This window comes from Schistocerca americana, chromosome 7 (genome assembly GCF_021461395.2).
Source record: "Schistocerca americana isolate TAMUIC-IGC-003095 chromosome 7, iqSchAmer2.1, whole genome shotgun sequence".
Lineage (NCBI taxonomy): Eukaryota > Metazoa > Arthropoda > Insecta > Orthoptera > Acrididae > Schistocerca > Schistocerca americana.
This window is the reverse complement of record NC_060125.1, coordinates 553,212,493-553,227,107: the sequence shown is the minus strand read 5'-3', so window position 1 is coordinate 553,227,107 and position 14,615 is coordinate 553,212,493. Positions and strand designations below refer to the sequence as shown.

The window sequence follows — 14,615 nt, the reverse complement described above, 5'->3', positions numbered from 1 at the left end:
AGAACAACACATGGCAGTACATTTTTCAAATGAACACTTACTCTGGGCATTTTAAAATTTTTGTTTCAGTATACAATACAGTCTGCACTACAGTTAGATAAACTGCAATGGAAGTCCAAGAATGTTCCTGCTGCCATGAGCAGTTTGCAATCGATATTTTTGATCGCCACACACCAAACCATGATGCATAAAAAGGAAGTTTTAAGTTCTGTGATCTTATATAAAAAGGAAATTGCAATACTTCTGATCAAAATATGGACGAAGAACAGTCAGCTACAACTTTTTATAAAGTGTACTGCAACTACGACATAGGAACACAGTGGAATACTGTTGCAGAAAAGACTACATGCTACATTTATTCTGCAGGAACTAAAATGATGTAGAAAGAGACATTAAAACGTAATCTTACTTCAGAAATTAACTGGTTTTATCATGTGAATGTTACATTGAGCACCTGAACAAATGTGCACATATGCACTCTCACTGTACATATGATATATTTCAAGCTTTGATAAACAATCTAACTACCTCTTACTGTACACAGCAGTTCACATTATATTAAGCAGTGACCTTAAACTTTAAAATGTTTGATGTACTGAAATATGGCAATTTCAAACAGAATATTACATGAGAAGTGATAGAGGTTTTCTTTTACACACCTGCTTTACAAATTTCTCCCTTCTCTCTCTCTCTCTCTCTCTCTCTCTCTCTCTCTCTCTCTCTCTCTCTCTCACACACACACACACACACACACACACACACACACACACACATATCTACAAGGCCAAAAATATACATTCTTGTTTTAACAGCTACGCTGGACAAAAAGTTCTTACTTTACATTATTAAGCTGTTAAAATGAATTTTTACATTCATTTATGATGGGAAAAAGTCTATCAATTCCAAAACTGAAAAACCACACTCTGAGCTATAGAAGAAATTAAAAAGTCACCTTTCCAGTTTTTGTGTAAGTACAGTGCCTAAACTATGTTCATGACACTCAGCAAAATCTACTGCTAGGCACACAACAATATTAAGTACAAGATGTTGTGAATATTTTCAACCAAGTTACACAACCTTATCTCGTTAACAGTGAATGTTTAGGAAAGGACAGTTCTGAGTAGCAGCAATATGCTTGTGACTATTCTGTCAGATTTTTTTCTTTTTTACATTTACTCAAAATTCCAGTGTTTAGGACATTACAAAAGGCAGTAAATTTCCAAATGAAGAAAGAGATAAAGCAAAGTTTCTTTGTTGATTAGTTAAAAATTACCTGGTCCCTAAAAGTTTCTAACAGAAAACTGATTAACTGTGAATTGTCATTAACAAATTATTATGCAGCACAGCATACATTTATAATCTGCTGACAAGTAATTTGTTTCTTTTTAATTATGTAAGACATATTCTTCTAAGGCCACAAAATTTATGTTTGTGCACCAGAAATTCAGAACTACAACACCAGGAATGTCATGTATTCTATTCCACTGAAGATTCCCTGCTTAAATAAATTAATCTATTGGTAATTACCTAACTAAAGATACTTCCAAGTTGCAATTTGAGAAACAGCTATGAACTATTTTCAGTCCAATAGTGATACATTTCTAAGTCTTTTCAATAAAACCTCAACACATGAGGAAGCGTTGTGTAATGGTACCTTATATATCAAGACAATAAAAAAACCTTACAATTTCTCAGCGAGCACGCACGCGCGCGCGCACACACACACACACACACACACACATATTCTAATGTTTAGACAGCAGATATAAAATTATTTCTAATTCAGAGGATATAACATATCCAACATATCACATGCAACCTCATATATAAATACCCAATTATGGAACTTCTTGGCAAACACACACATCTCAGAAATTAATTTCTAACAATTTAATAAAATATTACAACAGCTTACCAAAAAATAATTGCAGTAGTAAAAAATCTTCCTAACATTTTAACACGAGGCTTTCCTAATGAATTACTCACACTGCTATTCCAGGACATTGTGCGTACAAGATCTTGATAAAAGTAGCAGAGGAAAGCACTAAAAACATACACTGTCCAAGCAAATGGCAGCAGTATTCACCCTCACAGCCAGAGTTCTAAATTCACATACAATCCACCCACTGCTGGTTACAGAGTATGGCACGACGACAACAGCTAAAATGATTCCTTCCATTAATCTAGTGCTCGCAGCAAAATTCATTTGAGTAATATCAAGATACAGAGACTAGGGTCATTAGGAATAAATACAATTTATGAATCAGGAATCACAACAACAGTTTCCAGACTGGGTACCATCACACACAAAACTACAGTCAAGAATATGTGTAGCCAGGCAGAAGATCAATCACCTGGTTAAACATGTGGTATCATTAACTTCAATGTTCACCCATAACAGTGTCTTCCGAGTCACTTCTGACGCATTTAAAATATTACAATTACCACTGCACAAAAAAACACTTCTTCAGAGTGATACACACATGGAGTATACCTCCAAATATAATGAATCAGTGTACGACATGAGATCAAACAGACGAGATGGACAGATAAGTTATTAGATAATGTCCGCCAACAGAAGATGTGCCTCCACTGAGACATTGGCCGCAGTACGACAGCCGATGGCCTGAGCCTCACTAACAGCACCCACTTGCTGCCACTACTTAGCAGTCCGACGGCTTGCTTGGATGGCACGGCACAGTTCGGCCCAAGGGTGGCCGTAGGATGTGCAGAATATGCATGCTGGGCTTGGAGTGGGCACAGGTACAGATGCAGGCGTGGACACAGAATCCGGGAGCGGCGGCGGTGGGGCGGCCGGAGGGGAGGGTGCCGGGGGCAGTCAGTCAGCCATGACACCCTGTGAGACGCTCACCAGCTGCTCCTTGAGTGAGCGGAATGACGGGCGGTCCTCCGGCGCATGGCACCAGCACTTGCGCATCACCTGCAAACAGAGGCCATAAGTACAGAATGTAGCATGTACATTAAAATGATAGTGTACAACAGAAATGCTTATCAAACGTCTGATGCTGGCATGTTTGAATTTCTTTATTGTATAACTCCAACCTGTTTACATTTACCTGAAAGATTTTGACTCTCAGACATGAAGATGATCATTATATATTCTCAAAACTAGCTGTCAGTCATTTATGTCATGCAACAGAGACTGTAAAAGTAACTCCCCCAACGAAATGTCATCCAACACACAACAATTTTCTCAAATAGATATACCTTTTTGTACAGAAACATTGTTTTGACATCCCAGCACATGTTTACACACCTGATACACCTCTTTGTAACACGCCTTTGGTCGCTCCAGTACAATGCCCCTTTGCACCCTTTCAACGACTTCAGTGTTCTTGAGACGCCCATAAGGCATTTTGCCACATGTGAACACTTCCCACATCAGGACTCCTGTTAAACAAAAAGATTATGCTTTATGAAACACTGGAAACTCCAGGTTGGAATATCAAAAATATCAGGAAAAGATAGATTGCTACTCACTGTAAAAGTGACATGCTGAATTGCAGACAAGCACAATGGAAAGCATCTTTTCACTGTGCCTATCTGCAACCCAATGTGTAATCTTTACAATGAATAGCAATCTACGATCATGCTTCATCTTTTATACTAAACACACCTACAAAATATTAATTCAATTTCACACAATAACAAAAATTATTCCCTTGAGCTTGGGAACAAAAAATAATTGGTATTTTTCACAAGACTTAAAAGCTTCTAATTACACTCCTTGCTTGGCGCATGAGAAACATTGTTCTGACGTGTTCTTTAGCACCACACAAAAATACGTTCCTCACAAAATACGAAATCATTTGAGCATCCTAAAAACCGAAACAAAACCAAAAAAATCATTGATACTCAAGGTGTGGGAGGAAAGAAATAAATAATGTTTCAAAGAATGGGTAAAAAAAATATTTTTCAACCTGCAGAAAAAAGTTAGAACAATAAACTGTTCTTAGGTCAGTCTCAAGATGTACAAATTCATTCAGCACATTTTTATAATGAAAATGTCTTCCAAGGCAAAAATAAGATACTGCCATAGGTTTGAAATAATTTTGGCTGTGTAATAAAAAAAGTTGTCCATTGAGTGTGTGTTGTGACAAATCTCACAGAAAATTGGAGCCAAAAATAATTAAGAAAATGAAATTAATTTTGATAACATACACCACACCACTATGTAGAATTCCTCCCCTTCAAAAGATTCCGTGTGTGGATTCATGAGGTGCTAGCCACAGAATTTTTTACAAAAGCTACCTTCCTTTCCTCGATTTGTTGGTCAGGATGTAGGGTGACCATACATTGGAACATGCCGTTATTAGAAAGTCAACTTACATCGATTTGCTTTCACAGGCTGACAGCTGTCACCAAGGCTCAGCATGAAGGGGTACTTTATACCTTGGTTCATATGGACCATGCCAGCCCAGACTGTGAAAGCATGACAGCTGAGGCAGCCTACCTCAGAGTCACCTTCCATCACACTGATTATAGTGAAAATAACAGAGGGAAACATTCCACGTGGGAAAAATATATCTAAAAACGAAGATGATGTAGCATACAAAAACAAATACAAACACACACACAAAATTCGAGCTTTCGCAACCTAAGGTTGCTTCATCAGGAAAGAGGGAAGGAGAAGGAAAGACGAAAGGATGTGGGTTTTAAGGGAGAGGGTAAGGAGTCATTCCAATCCCGGGAGCGGAAAGACTTACCTTAGGGGGAGAAAAGGACAGGTATACACTCGCACACACACACACACATATCCATCCGCACATATACAGACACAAGCAGACATATCAATATGTCTGCTTGTGTCTGTATATGTGCGGATGGATATGTGTGTGTGTGTGCGCAAGTGTATACTGAGCTTTCACATGTCAATTGACATGGCAGGAAATTTTATTGACAGAATCTTGTTCGTGGCTGATTAATCTGTTAGATGTTAAGTGAACTGTGAAGAGCCATCCCTCCACTAATAACTATGCTCAGCCTCAAGCTGCCTGTCACACAATACTTGCGTTAATTCAAATGGCACACTTTCAAACATCCATCCTATGATCCAGAAATGACTCCAAGTTTCACTTCTCCACACTCATGTCAAAACACTTTAACTCCGATGAGAGCTTGAAGAAGCTGCCATAGTCTGGCTGCTATCTCAGGTGGTAGAGAGGGAATTTACCAACTCATTAAGAGAGATGGAAAATGCTTAAACCTGTATGGCGAATATGTAGAGAAGTAATACAAAAGTGTAGTTACAACATTTTTCTAATAAATTTGCTGCACTTATCACAATATTTTATTTGTATCAAAACGGAAGCTTCTTTCCGAATAGTTCTCACTAAATGCACATATGACAATCACAGTTCATGAGAAGGTGATGTGAAATTCACACTTGCTAACTATTTATTTACCATAAGCCCAAACATCGGACTTCGAAGAGAACCTGGTGTAGTTGAGCACCTCAGGGGGTGCCCACTTGATGGGGAACTTGGTGCCACCAGAGCTCGTGTACTGGTCATCCAAAACATACCTGCAATGTACAAAGAGTAATTTAATTGCTAAAAAGATAGCCTTATCAAGACAAATTTTTTTCCACAGAAAGTTTGGACATAATAAACAAAAAGATTACCGTATTTACTCAAATCTAAGCCGCACTTTTTTTCCGGTTTTTGTAATCCAAAAAACCGCCTGCGGCTTAGAATCGAGTGCAAAGCGGAAGTTCTGAAAAATGTTGGTAGGTGCCGCCACAACTAACTTCTGTCGTCGAATATATGTAGCGTTTCGCAGGCACAAAGATAAACACTGGCACCAAAACTTCTGCGTCAGTAAATAAATTTTAAAGAAAAAAGGTCAAAGACGAGCCTTTTTTCTCCACCCTGAGTTTTGACCACTGCATTTTCATACATTATCCAACGAAGTAAAAAAAAAATTCCGTATTGTTCAACTTCGAATGTAGCAGCATTTCAATGCACTACGAAAATCCGACTGGCAAGACTGATTGGGATGTTTGTCAATATGGCCTACTCTGCGTTCTGAATTTTTTCCTACCTGTGAGAAGAGATGGTTGCTAATAGGAACTTTTATGAATTGTGAATCACATGCAGTATTCTCTTCACCATAATAATAATACGAATATAAACATTTTCCCATGTATTCTTCCGTGTTTGCTGCTATTTCATTTAAATCCTGTCTGCCTGATAAACTACAAAACTAGAGTGAGACAACAGCAAACGCGGACGAAAATACATATCATGTCATGTTTATATTCGTATTATTCTTATGCCGAATAGTGATACAGTCAGAATTGAAGCACGGCAATTGACTAGATTTTTTAATCTAAGATAACTCTAATTTCTGTGCAGGATGTAATGTACTAAAGAGGCGCCTGCAAAGACTTTCAAACGGAGAAAAATTTTCGCTAAACTCTCGTTCAGAACATCTTCTATCATACGCAGTCTATTATTTGGTTCTTGTTGATTATTATCAAAGAAAGCAGCAGTGTAAGTAACAACAAACAGCAGTCTCTTGCAATTGTTTCACCTAATGAGACGATTCCTCTCTTTTTTTAAAAAAATTGTAAGCGGTGGTAGCGCGCACAAAAGCAAGCAATGCCACGAGTGGCGACAGGTCGTAAACACTCATTATCTGAATGCAACAAACAATGCATGACACAGTACAGTAATGCATTTTCAGCTTTGAGTGACGTAAACACCTATAACAAAGAGAACGGCACTTATCAGATCAAAGAAAAATAATCAATCAATTCAAACCAGACGAAGCATGTGAAAAAGGAAGGGTATCCGTATAAATATGGACGGAGCGCCTGACGCTTAGCAACGGCTACCTGGTAAAGCTTAACTGCTAAGCTTACGACTCGAACCAAACTACTATAGCTGTATCGTCATTCATTTGACCCAAATTGTGTCTCATATTACAATGGACCAACTTTGTTTCGATTTGGAGGTGCAGCCTAAAACTTTTCTCTCCCCTTGAATTTCGAGTCTCAGATTTCAGGTGCGGCTTAGATTTGGGAAATTTTTTTTTTCCTCGATTGCGAGTCTCATTTTTCAGGTGCGTCTTAGATTCGAGTGCGGCTTAAATTCGAGTAAATACGGTACTTCATCACAAATCAAACACAGTCAGCGGTTTATTTGTACAAAACTTTGTTATAATCTGTAAGTACAGTAGCAGACAGCTGTGGGCGGAAGTCAGGAAATATTTCCAACGAATCTTGTAGAACTATTCCCTACATTTTTAAGCCAAGCAACTTCCTCAAGATGATTCCATTAGCTGTTGTGTACAGGAAATGTTGTCATTGAATGACTGTTAACTTGGGCAGAATTTTTATTTGGTATCATAAATGGCAGCTTGGTTTAAATGTGGATACATTTAAGTTCATTCAGAAGGGTACGAGAAAAATTCTAGTAATATTTGAATACAGTATTAGGGGCATGCTACTCCACTGTGCTGTCATTTAAATATCTATGTGTAACACTACGAAAAAACATGAAATGAAACATGCACATACGGTCAGTTTAGGGAGAGTCAATGGTCTACTGCAGTTTATGGGGAGAGTTTTGGTAAAGTGCAACATATCTATAAAGGAAACTGCATGTAACATAATTGTGTGACCCATTATATTATACTGCTCAAGTGTTTGGGATTCTCACCAGATCAAACTAAAGAAAGGCAACTTAGTGAGTCAGGTGCGCTGCTAGGTTTGTTGTTAGTCCAGTGTTACAGAACTGCCCAGAGAGCTTATGTGGGAATCATTGGAGGAGAAAATATGATCTTCTCACAAAATGCTTCTGAAGAAGTTTAGAGAACCAGCATTCATTATAGGTTCAAGTAATTCTATTGCTTCAAACATGTATGGGCAAAATAATAGAGATTTGGCCTTGTAAAGAGGTATACAGCAGTAACTATTCCCTCAAACCATTCACAAATGGAAAAGGAATTTGAGCAAGCAGTAACGGTACATAGTATCGTATGGCATGCACCGTAGAGTAGCCTGGAATATATGTAGATGTAGACACTATAGATCCACAATTCTTTTTGTCCTGCTCTAAGCCTTTCACATTTGCAAGTTAAATACACTTTTATCATACATCATACACTCAAGAAAGTCTAACAGCTCTGCAACAATTTTCTGCAGATTTATTTCCTCTCCGAATCCAACACACTTCTGTACATTTCCCAACCAATCAACTTCCACAGTACTCCTATAAAAATACACTTACTAACTGCTCAGGCTCTCATGGGACCAAACTCCATTACGGCTAATCCCTTACTTTTGATGTATTAATATGTCATGCTATTCTGTTTCTCATACAACAAGGATTGATTCAAACACACCAGCGTGCCCTTTCTCGCAATGCTGCAGACCAGTCAAATATGTGTGTGCTATTGACATGACATGCTGAAATGTCTGTGGGCCACAGCGTCATTCCTAATATAAATAAAATACTTTTTTTCCTTACCTTAGTTATGCACAGTAGTTAATTGGTACCTAAAATTTTAAAATTGTGGTGCAAACTGTATTTCCCTGTTTCTTATAGTTTTAAGTAGAATTTAAATTTGGCTGACTACCAACAAATGCATATTCTTCATAGAAACATTTTATTTCAGGCAATTTACTAATACTAATGCTATCTATATTCAAAATTTTGTGTCTGCTACAAGAGTTTCTAGCTTAGGAAATATTGCTGTTAAAAATGAGTGTACTGTAAGAAATGAAACATTGTACAATTTCTATAATAAATTCCTTCAAAACTCCAGTATTACCATACTACAGCATGGAATTTTCAGTTTCTAAAAAATGTTTACGATTCCTAGAAAAATATGGCAATCAAACATTTCTGTTGTAACATTTTGTTTCTGGAATAATCTTGATGAGCTTCAATAGAAGACACTGGAGAAATTTTTGCACCTAAATATCCATTCACTAACACAGACCCAATATTATTTAAAGAATAGTGTTACAATAGTTAAGCAATATACCTCTATTTTGGAATTCGTGTAAATATTACCAGTAATTCCAGTTTTCTACAATACTACTTAAAACATAATTGAGAAGTATTTCTCCAATTTGCAATAATATGAAAATACACTCCTGGAAATTGAAATAAGAACACCGTGAATTCATTGTCCCAGGAAGGGGAAACTTTATTGACACATTCCTGGGGTCAGATACATCACATGATCACACTGACAGAACCACAGGCACATAGACACAGGCAACAGAGCATGCACAATGTCGGCACTAGTACAGTGTATATCCACCTTTCGCAGCAATGCAGGCTGCTATTCTCCCATGGAGACGATCGTAGAGATGCTGGATGTAGTCCTGTGGAACGGCTTGCCATGCCATTTCCACCTGGCGCCTCAGTTGGACCAGCGTTCGTGCTGGACGTGCAGACCGCGTGAGACGACGCTTCATCCAGTCCCAAACATGCTCAATGGGGGACAGATCCGGAGATCTTGCTGGCCAGGGTAGTTGACTTACACCTTCTAGAGCACGTTGGGTGGCACGGGATATATGCGGACGTGCATTGTCCTGTTGGAACAGCAAGTTCCCTTGCCGGTCTAGGAATGGTAGAACGACGAGTTCGATGACGGTTTGGATGTACCATGCACTATTCAGCGTCCCCTCGACGATCACCAGTGGTGTACGGCCAGTGTAGGAGATCGCTCCCCACACCATGATGCCGGGTGTTGGCCCTGTGTGCCTCGGTCGTATGCAGTCCTGATTGTGGCGCTCACCTGCACGGCGCCAAACACGCATACGACCATCATTGGCACCAAGGCAGAAGCGACTCTCATCGCTGAAGACGACACGTCTCCATTCGTCCCTCCATTCACGCCTGTCGCGACACTACTGGAGGCGTGCTGCACGATGTTGGGGCGTGAGCGGAAGACGGCCTAACGGTGTGCGGGACCGTAGCCCAGCTTCATGGAGACAGTTGCGAATGGTCCTCGCCGATACCCCAGGAGCAACAGTGTCCCTAATTTGCTGGGAAGTGGCGGTGCGGTCCCCTACGGCACTGCGTAGGATCCTACGGTCTTGGCGTGCATCCGTGCGGCGCTGCGGTCCGGTCCCAGGTCGACGGGCACGTGCACCTTCCGCCGACCACTGGCGACAACATCGATGTACTGTGGAGACCTCACGCCCCACGTGTTGAGCAATTCGGCGGTACGTCCACCCGGCCTCCCGCATGCCCACTATACGCCCTCGCTCAAAGTCCGTCAAGTGCACATACGGTTCACGTCCACGCTGTCGCGGCATGCTACCAGTGTTAAAGACTGCAATGGAGCTCCGTATGCCACGGCAAACTGGCTGACACTGACGGCGGCGGTGCACAAATGCTGCGCAGCTAGCGCCATTCGACGGCCAACACCGCGGTTCCTGGTGTGTCCGCTGTGCCGTGCGTGTGATCATTGCGTGTACAGGCCTCCCGCAGTGTCCGGAGCAAGTATGGTGGGTCTGACACACCGGTGTCAATGTGTTCTTTTTTTCATTTCCAGGAGTGTAGTTTCCTATATATGTATGGGGTGAATCTATAAAAACACCTAGTGCTCAAAGCCAAAGTCAGTCACATCTAGGAATTTAAGTGTGAGGAACGTTTGTTAATCTGTGAAAACTTTCCACTCAGAAAACTGTGTTCACACTGACTTTATTTGAGTCAAAGTAAGTTATGGGCCCATTATTTTAGATGAACCTCTGCTAGGTTCAACTGTAAGCTGTCCACAAACATTTTAGTGTGTTTATAAAAATAAAAGTGTGTCAAAAATACTTTAAATATATTTAGTGTTGCCTGCATCATTTAGAATTTCCTAGCATCATTTACAACATTTATCAACAATTAAGGCCAAGAGAAGAACCCAAATGAGTGTTGCACATCAGTAGCTCGACAATGCACAGCTGTTCTTCCACCACTACTTCCCACTAGCTGTTGAAAGGTAAGGTTGCTCACCTATCACGCATGCGCATTTGCTGATGTGGTCTTTCATTCCTTTTTCCTACTTTGCTTTGTATCCGAGTATCTTCAGGATTTTATTCTCATATTTGTTTATTCTGCAAATGAAAAAATATCACTTTTCTGTAGAAAGCACAAAGGAAGAAATTCTGGATATTCTCAGTGAATGACAGGATGATTTATTTTATGCAGGTAAAAGTGATGACTTGCCAACAAAATTTCAAAGTAACACTTCTCAGCAGGTGCAAGAAACCAGCCTTTTGTTTTCAGAGTAGATATAGATCTTCAAAGAAAGTAATCAGATATGACACCAGTAGAATTACTATCAAGACAGAAAACAAAAAAATGTAGAAAGGGAATTGAAACAACTAAAACAGTTGATCGGCACGAACACTCATAACAAATTGCAGTAGTGGCAGAGAAGACATAAGGTTTGCCCAAGGATAAAGGGAAGATTTGCTGGAACGAATAATGTAAAGCAGTAATAGAAGAAAGATGCGCCAAGACCAAAACCACTTGGCCTGTGGTTAGAAAAACAGCACATACTAAGAGAATGGAACAAATATGGACAAAAAATGGCTTAAAGAAAACAATTTTATCATATCACATTATTGACTGCATTGTATTTCCACCAATACATAAAGATGTTTATGCATTATATGGATAACTATGAAATGCAGCACAGTCCTTGTGACTACAACCTCGAGTGCAGTCAACTGTCTGACAGTGTGGGGCTGTCACATGGAATGTAAGTCAACACAGGCAAGAAATGGAAAATAGTTTGACCAGGAAGACTCTGTATTATCCTAAATTCAGCTGACCATTCTGCACTAGCCTACAGATAAGTACTGATCACAACATAAATCATTGCCCTGACAACACTGAATCATATAATAAGAACAACACGTTTCCTAAATTTGGATTGTGATGAAATATTTCTTCTTCCAAGTCTCAACAATCCAAACATTGCTATGGATCACAAAGCATTGCAAATAATGTCAACACATCTTAATAACTACTTAAAAATGCAGGTGGGAAAACTACTTTGCACAGCAGAAAAGAAAACCACTAACATCCACAAAGGAACTCGCAATCCCACACCCCTGCACACAGCATGCCTATGACCAATATGCAGTGCAGTAAAACTAGAAATTCTGTGGTGACACTTTACACAAGTGAAGGTCTCATTCTTTCTGTGGATGAGTAAACAATTGTGGGTCTACATGGACTCCCGGACACACTGAGTAGAGTTGTTGTAAGGTTGACATCTGTCACTGCAGTTGTGCAGGATGCAAGTATATGACATCACATGATTGGAGGAGAATACATTTTTAAACACTTTTATAGCTCATAGTGAAACTGTTAACAGTTCTAGGTTGTGTCAAAGTTGATCTTTAAAGTTACACAGTCATCTACCTTGCTAAACCGAAGTCGGCAACCTTCACGACATTTTCTGAACCAACCAGACAATTCCGTGCTGCCAGGTCTCTGTGGATATAATTGTGGCGCTCCAAATACGCCATCCCGTTGCACACCTGAAAATTACACAAGCTATGAGAAATGCACTTCTACTCTAGAGAAAAGCATGGTTAATTGTTCAAGGAGTTTGAGTAGAAATAAAAACTGAAAAAACAAAATGTAAATTTCTGTATAATTTACACCCAGAGTTTGACCTATTCATCAAAAATGTGTGGAATTTAATGAACGTTTCTTATATGTAAGATAAAACTGAAAATTAAAAATCAGATACAAATTGAAGATTATGTATAAATGGAGCAATAGGCTGTCACTCAAATGAAAATTGAAGATAACCCAGTAGCTGACCCATGGTCTGCACCCGGACAGAAAATAACAGACTTTCTGACAAATTGTGGCAAACAGATAGTCACTTACCACAAGAACTGTATGGCAATTGGTTCCCCTTGCCCTTTGATAAATCAACACATTCAGTCATGTTAACAGTACTTCCACCTCCCTCCATCATCAGAAGCAGCCCTGTTGTGGCTAAGCAGTATGTTTCCCTAAGCACACACATGCTGTAGTCAATCACCTCCAGACACCCTGTTCCTCCACAAGGGTGGATCAGTATGATAGGTGTCACTGCTAATGAAAGTTGGTGTGCCCACCATGTGTTACACGGCAAAAAATGAAACTGATGGTAATTCATAGGTTAGTTCTGATTTGGCAGCCATCTGAATATGTTATGTTATGTTATGTTATGTTATACAGTTTTTGCCAACATGAAGATATTTCAGTATTGTTCAGTGATTTGCTGTTTTGCATTTGGATAAATAAATGGGTAAAGAGATAAAATGAAATCAAATTCTGTTTATGGTACACTTCAAAATCAATGACAACATTTAGACTTTTGTTCAATGAATTTAAATGTGGTGTAACGTCGGGTTTTGTAGAGAATTATTCAGGACACTCAGCAGATAGGGTTACTAAAAAACATTATTGAGAAAGTCCAGGACACACTTCTATGTGGTGGGACATCAGGGAAGAACCTGTGAGTCTGTTGGATACAGATGGATAATAGTAGCACATCACCCATGAAGATGTTTTTAGTTGCCATTGCTGTGGTGACTGTCTATGTGTACTAAGAATAATGGTGCCAGAAAAGACACACTTAGAACTGACTGTTCAAACCAATATGACATAGGGGCTCAAACTTTATATCACAAACAGTGATATGACACCATAAGGATGGGTAGCTAGCCCACAAAGCTGTGTTGATGGGAGCTTTCTGAGAATGGCAGTCCTCCAAGTGGTATCTGAGTCTTACTCGAAGTCTATAAGATATTTGCAAGTTGTTCCTCATGAGAGACAGTTTGTTAGAAACTCGCGTCCAGGGAGGATGGATGATCAGGTTGTCCACAGCAGAATTATATTTCCTGAATCTATATTGTAATTGACAAATATCACTAGAGGATTTGAAAAACTATGCTAGAAGGCTGTCATTCCTACACAATTTTCATGTGCAACACTATAAGTACCATTTGCATATTCATGATCACTCCCTTGTTCCAATGTGCCATAGAGAGAGTTATTACCTTTTTTTTCATTCTGGCTATCTTTTCTTTTTTTCTCTTTGAAATTGTGAGAATAATGTAGCTTCAGCACAAATTTCTGTTGCAGTTTTTTCTGGCAAAGAACTATGGTCAATTCTGATGGCCCACTGATCTCAGGTAGCCACTATTATTATGAGGGGCAGCTAAATGAAAACGAGACAGATGGAAAAAAGTAAGTAAACTGTTTCTTATTTCAAAAGTAGTCACTGTAACTGTTATTACATTTATCCCACTGAGAGACAAGACAGTCAGTGACTTCATAGAAAAATGTTTGTGGTTTCCTATAGAACCATGAGTGTACCCAGACATGCACCGCTTCGTCCGAAGCAAGTCAACAGCCACAAATGTCTTTCTGTAGGGCTTCAAAAATATGGAAATCACATGGGGAGAGATTGGGGTTGTATGCAGGATGTGTACAGGCTACCCAACAAAACTTCTAAGCATAGTCAAAACCACCAGCGCAACATAAGCCTGGCTTTACAGCCAAGAGAAACCCCCAAAGAAACTGGATCAGAACTGCGCTACTGGATTCATTTTTTAATTTATTTTTGGG

At 39.4% G+C, this 14,615-nt stretch overlaps 1 protein-coding gene across 2 annotated transcripts in view; it reads right to left on the bottom strand.

Annotated features, from left to right (window-relative positions):
• Positions 1 to 405: 405 nt before the first annotated feature.
• LOC124621936 (tyrosine-protein kinase Btk29A) overlaps positions 406 to 14,615 on the bottom strand; it is a 380,429-nt gene continuing 366,219 nt past the window's right edge. For both annotated transcript variants that reach the window (XM_047147446.1, XM_047147445.1), the window contains exons 9-12: positions 12,408 to 12,526; positions 5,427 to 5,545; positions 3,278 to 3,411; positions 406 to 2,941 (exon numbers count right to left, since the gene is read on the bottom strand). In XM_047147446.1, the coding sequence (XP_047003402.1) occupies positions 2,840 to 2,941; positions 3,278 to 3,411; positions 5,427 to 5,545; positions 12,408 to 12,526 (474 nt within the window). In that variant the 3' untranslated portion in view covers positions 406 to 2,839. The remainder of the gene's footprint in view (positions 2,942 to 3,277; positions 3,412 to 5,426; positions 5,546 to 12,407; positions 12,527 to 14,615) is intronic.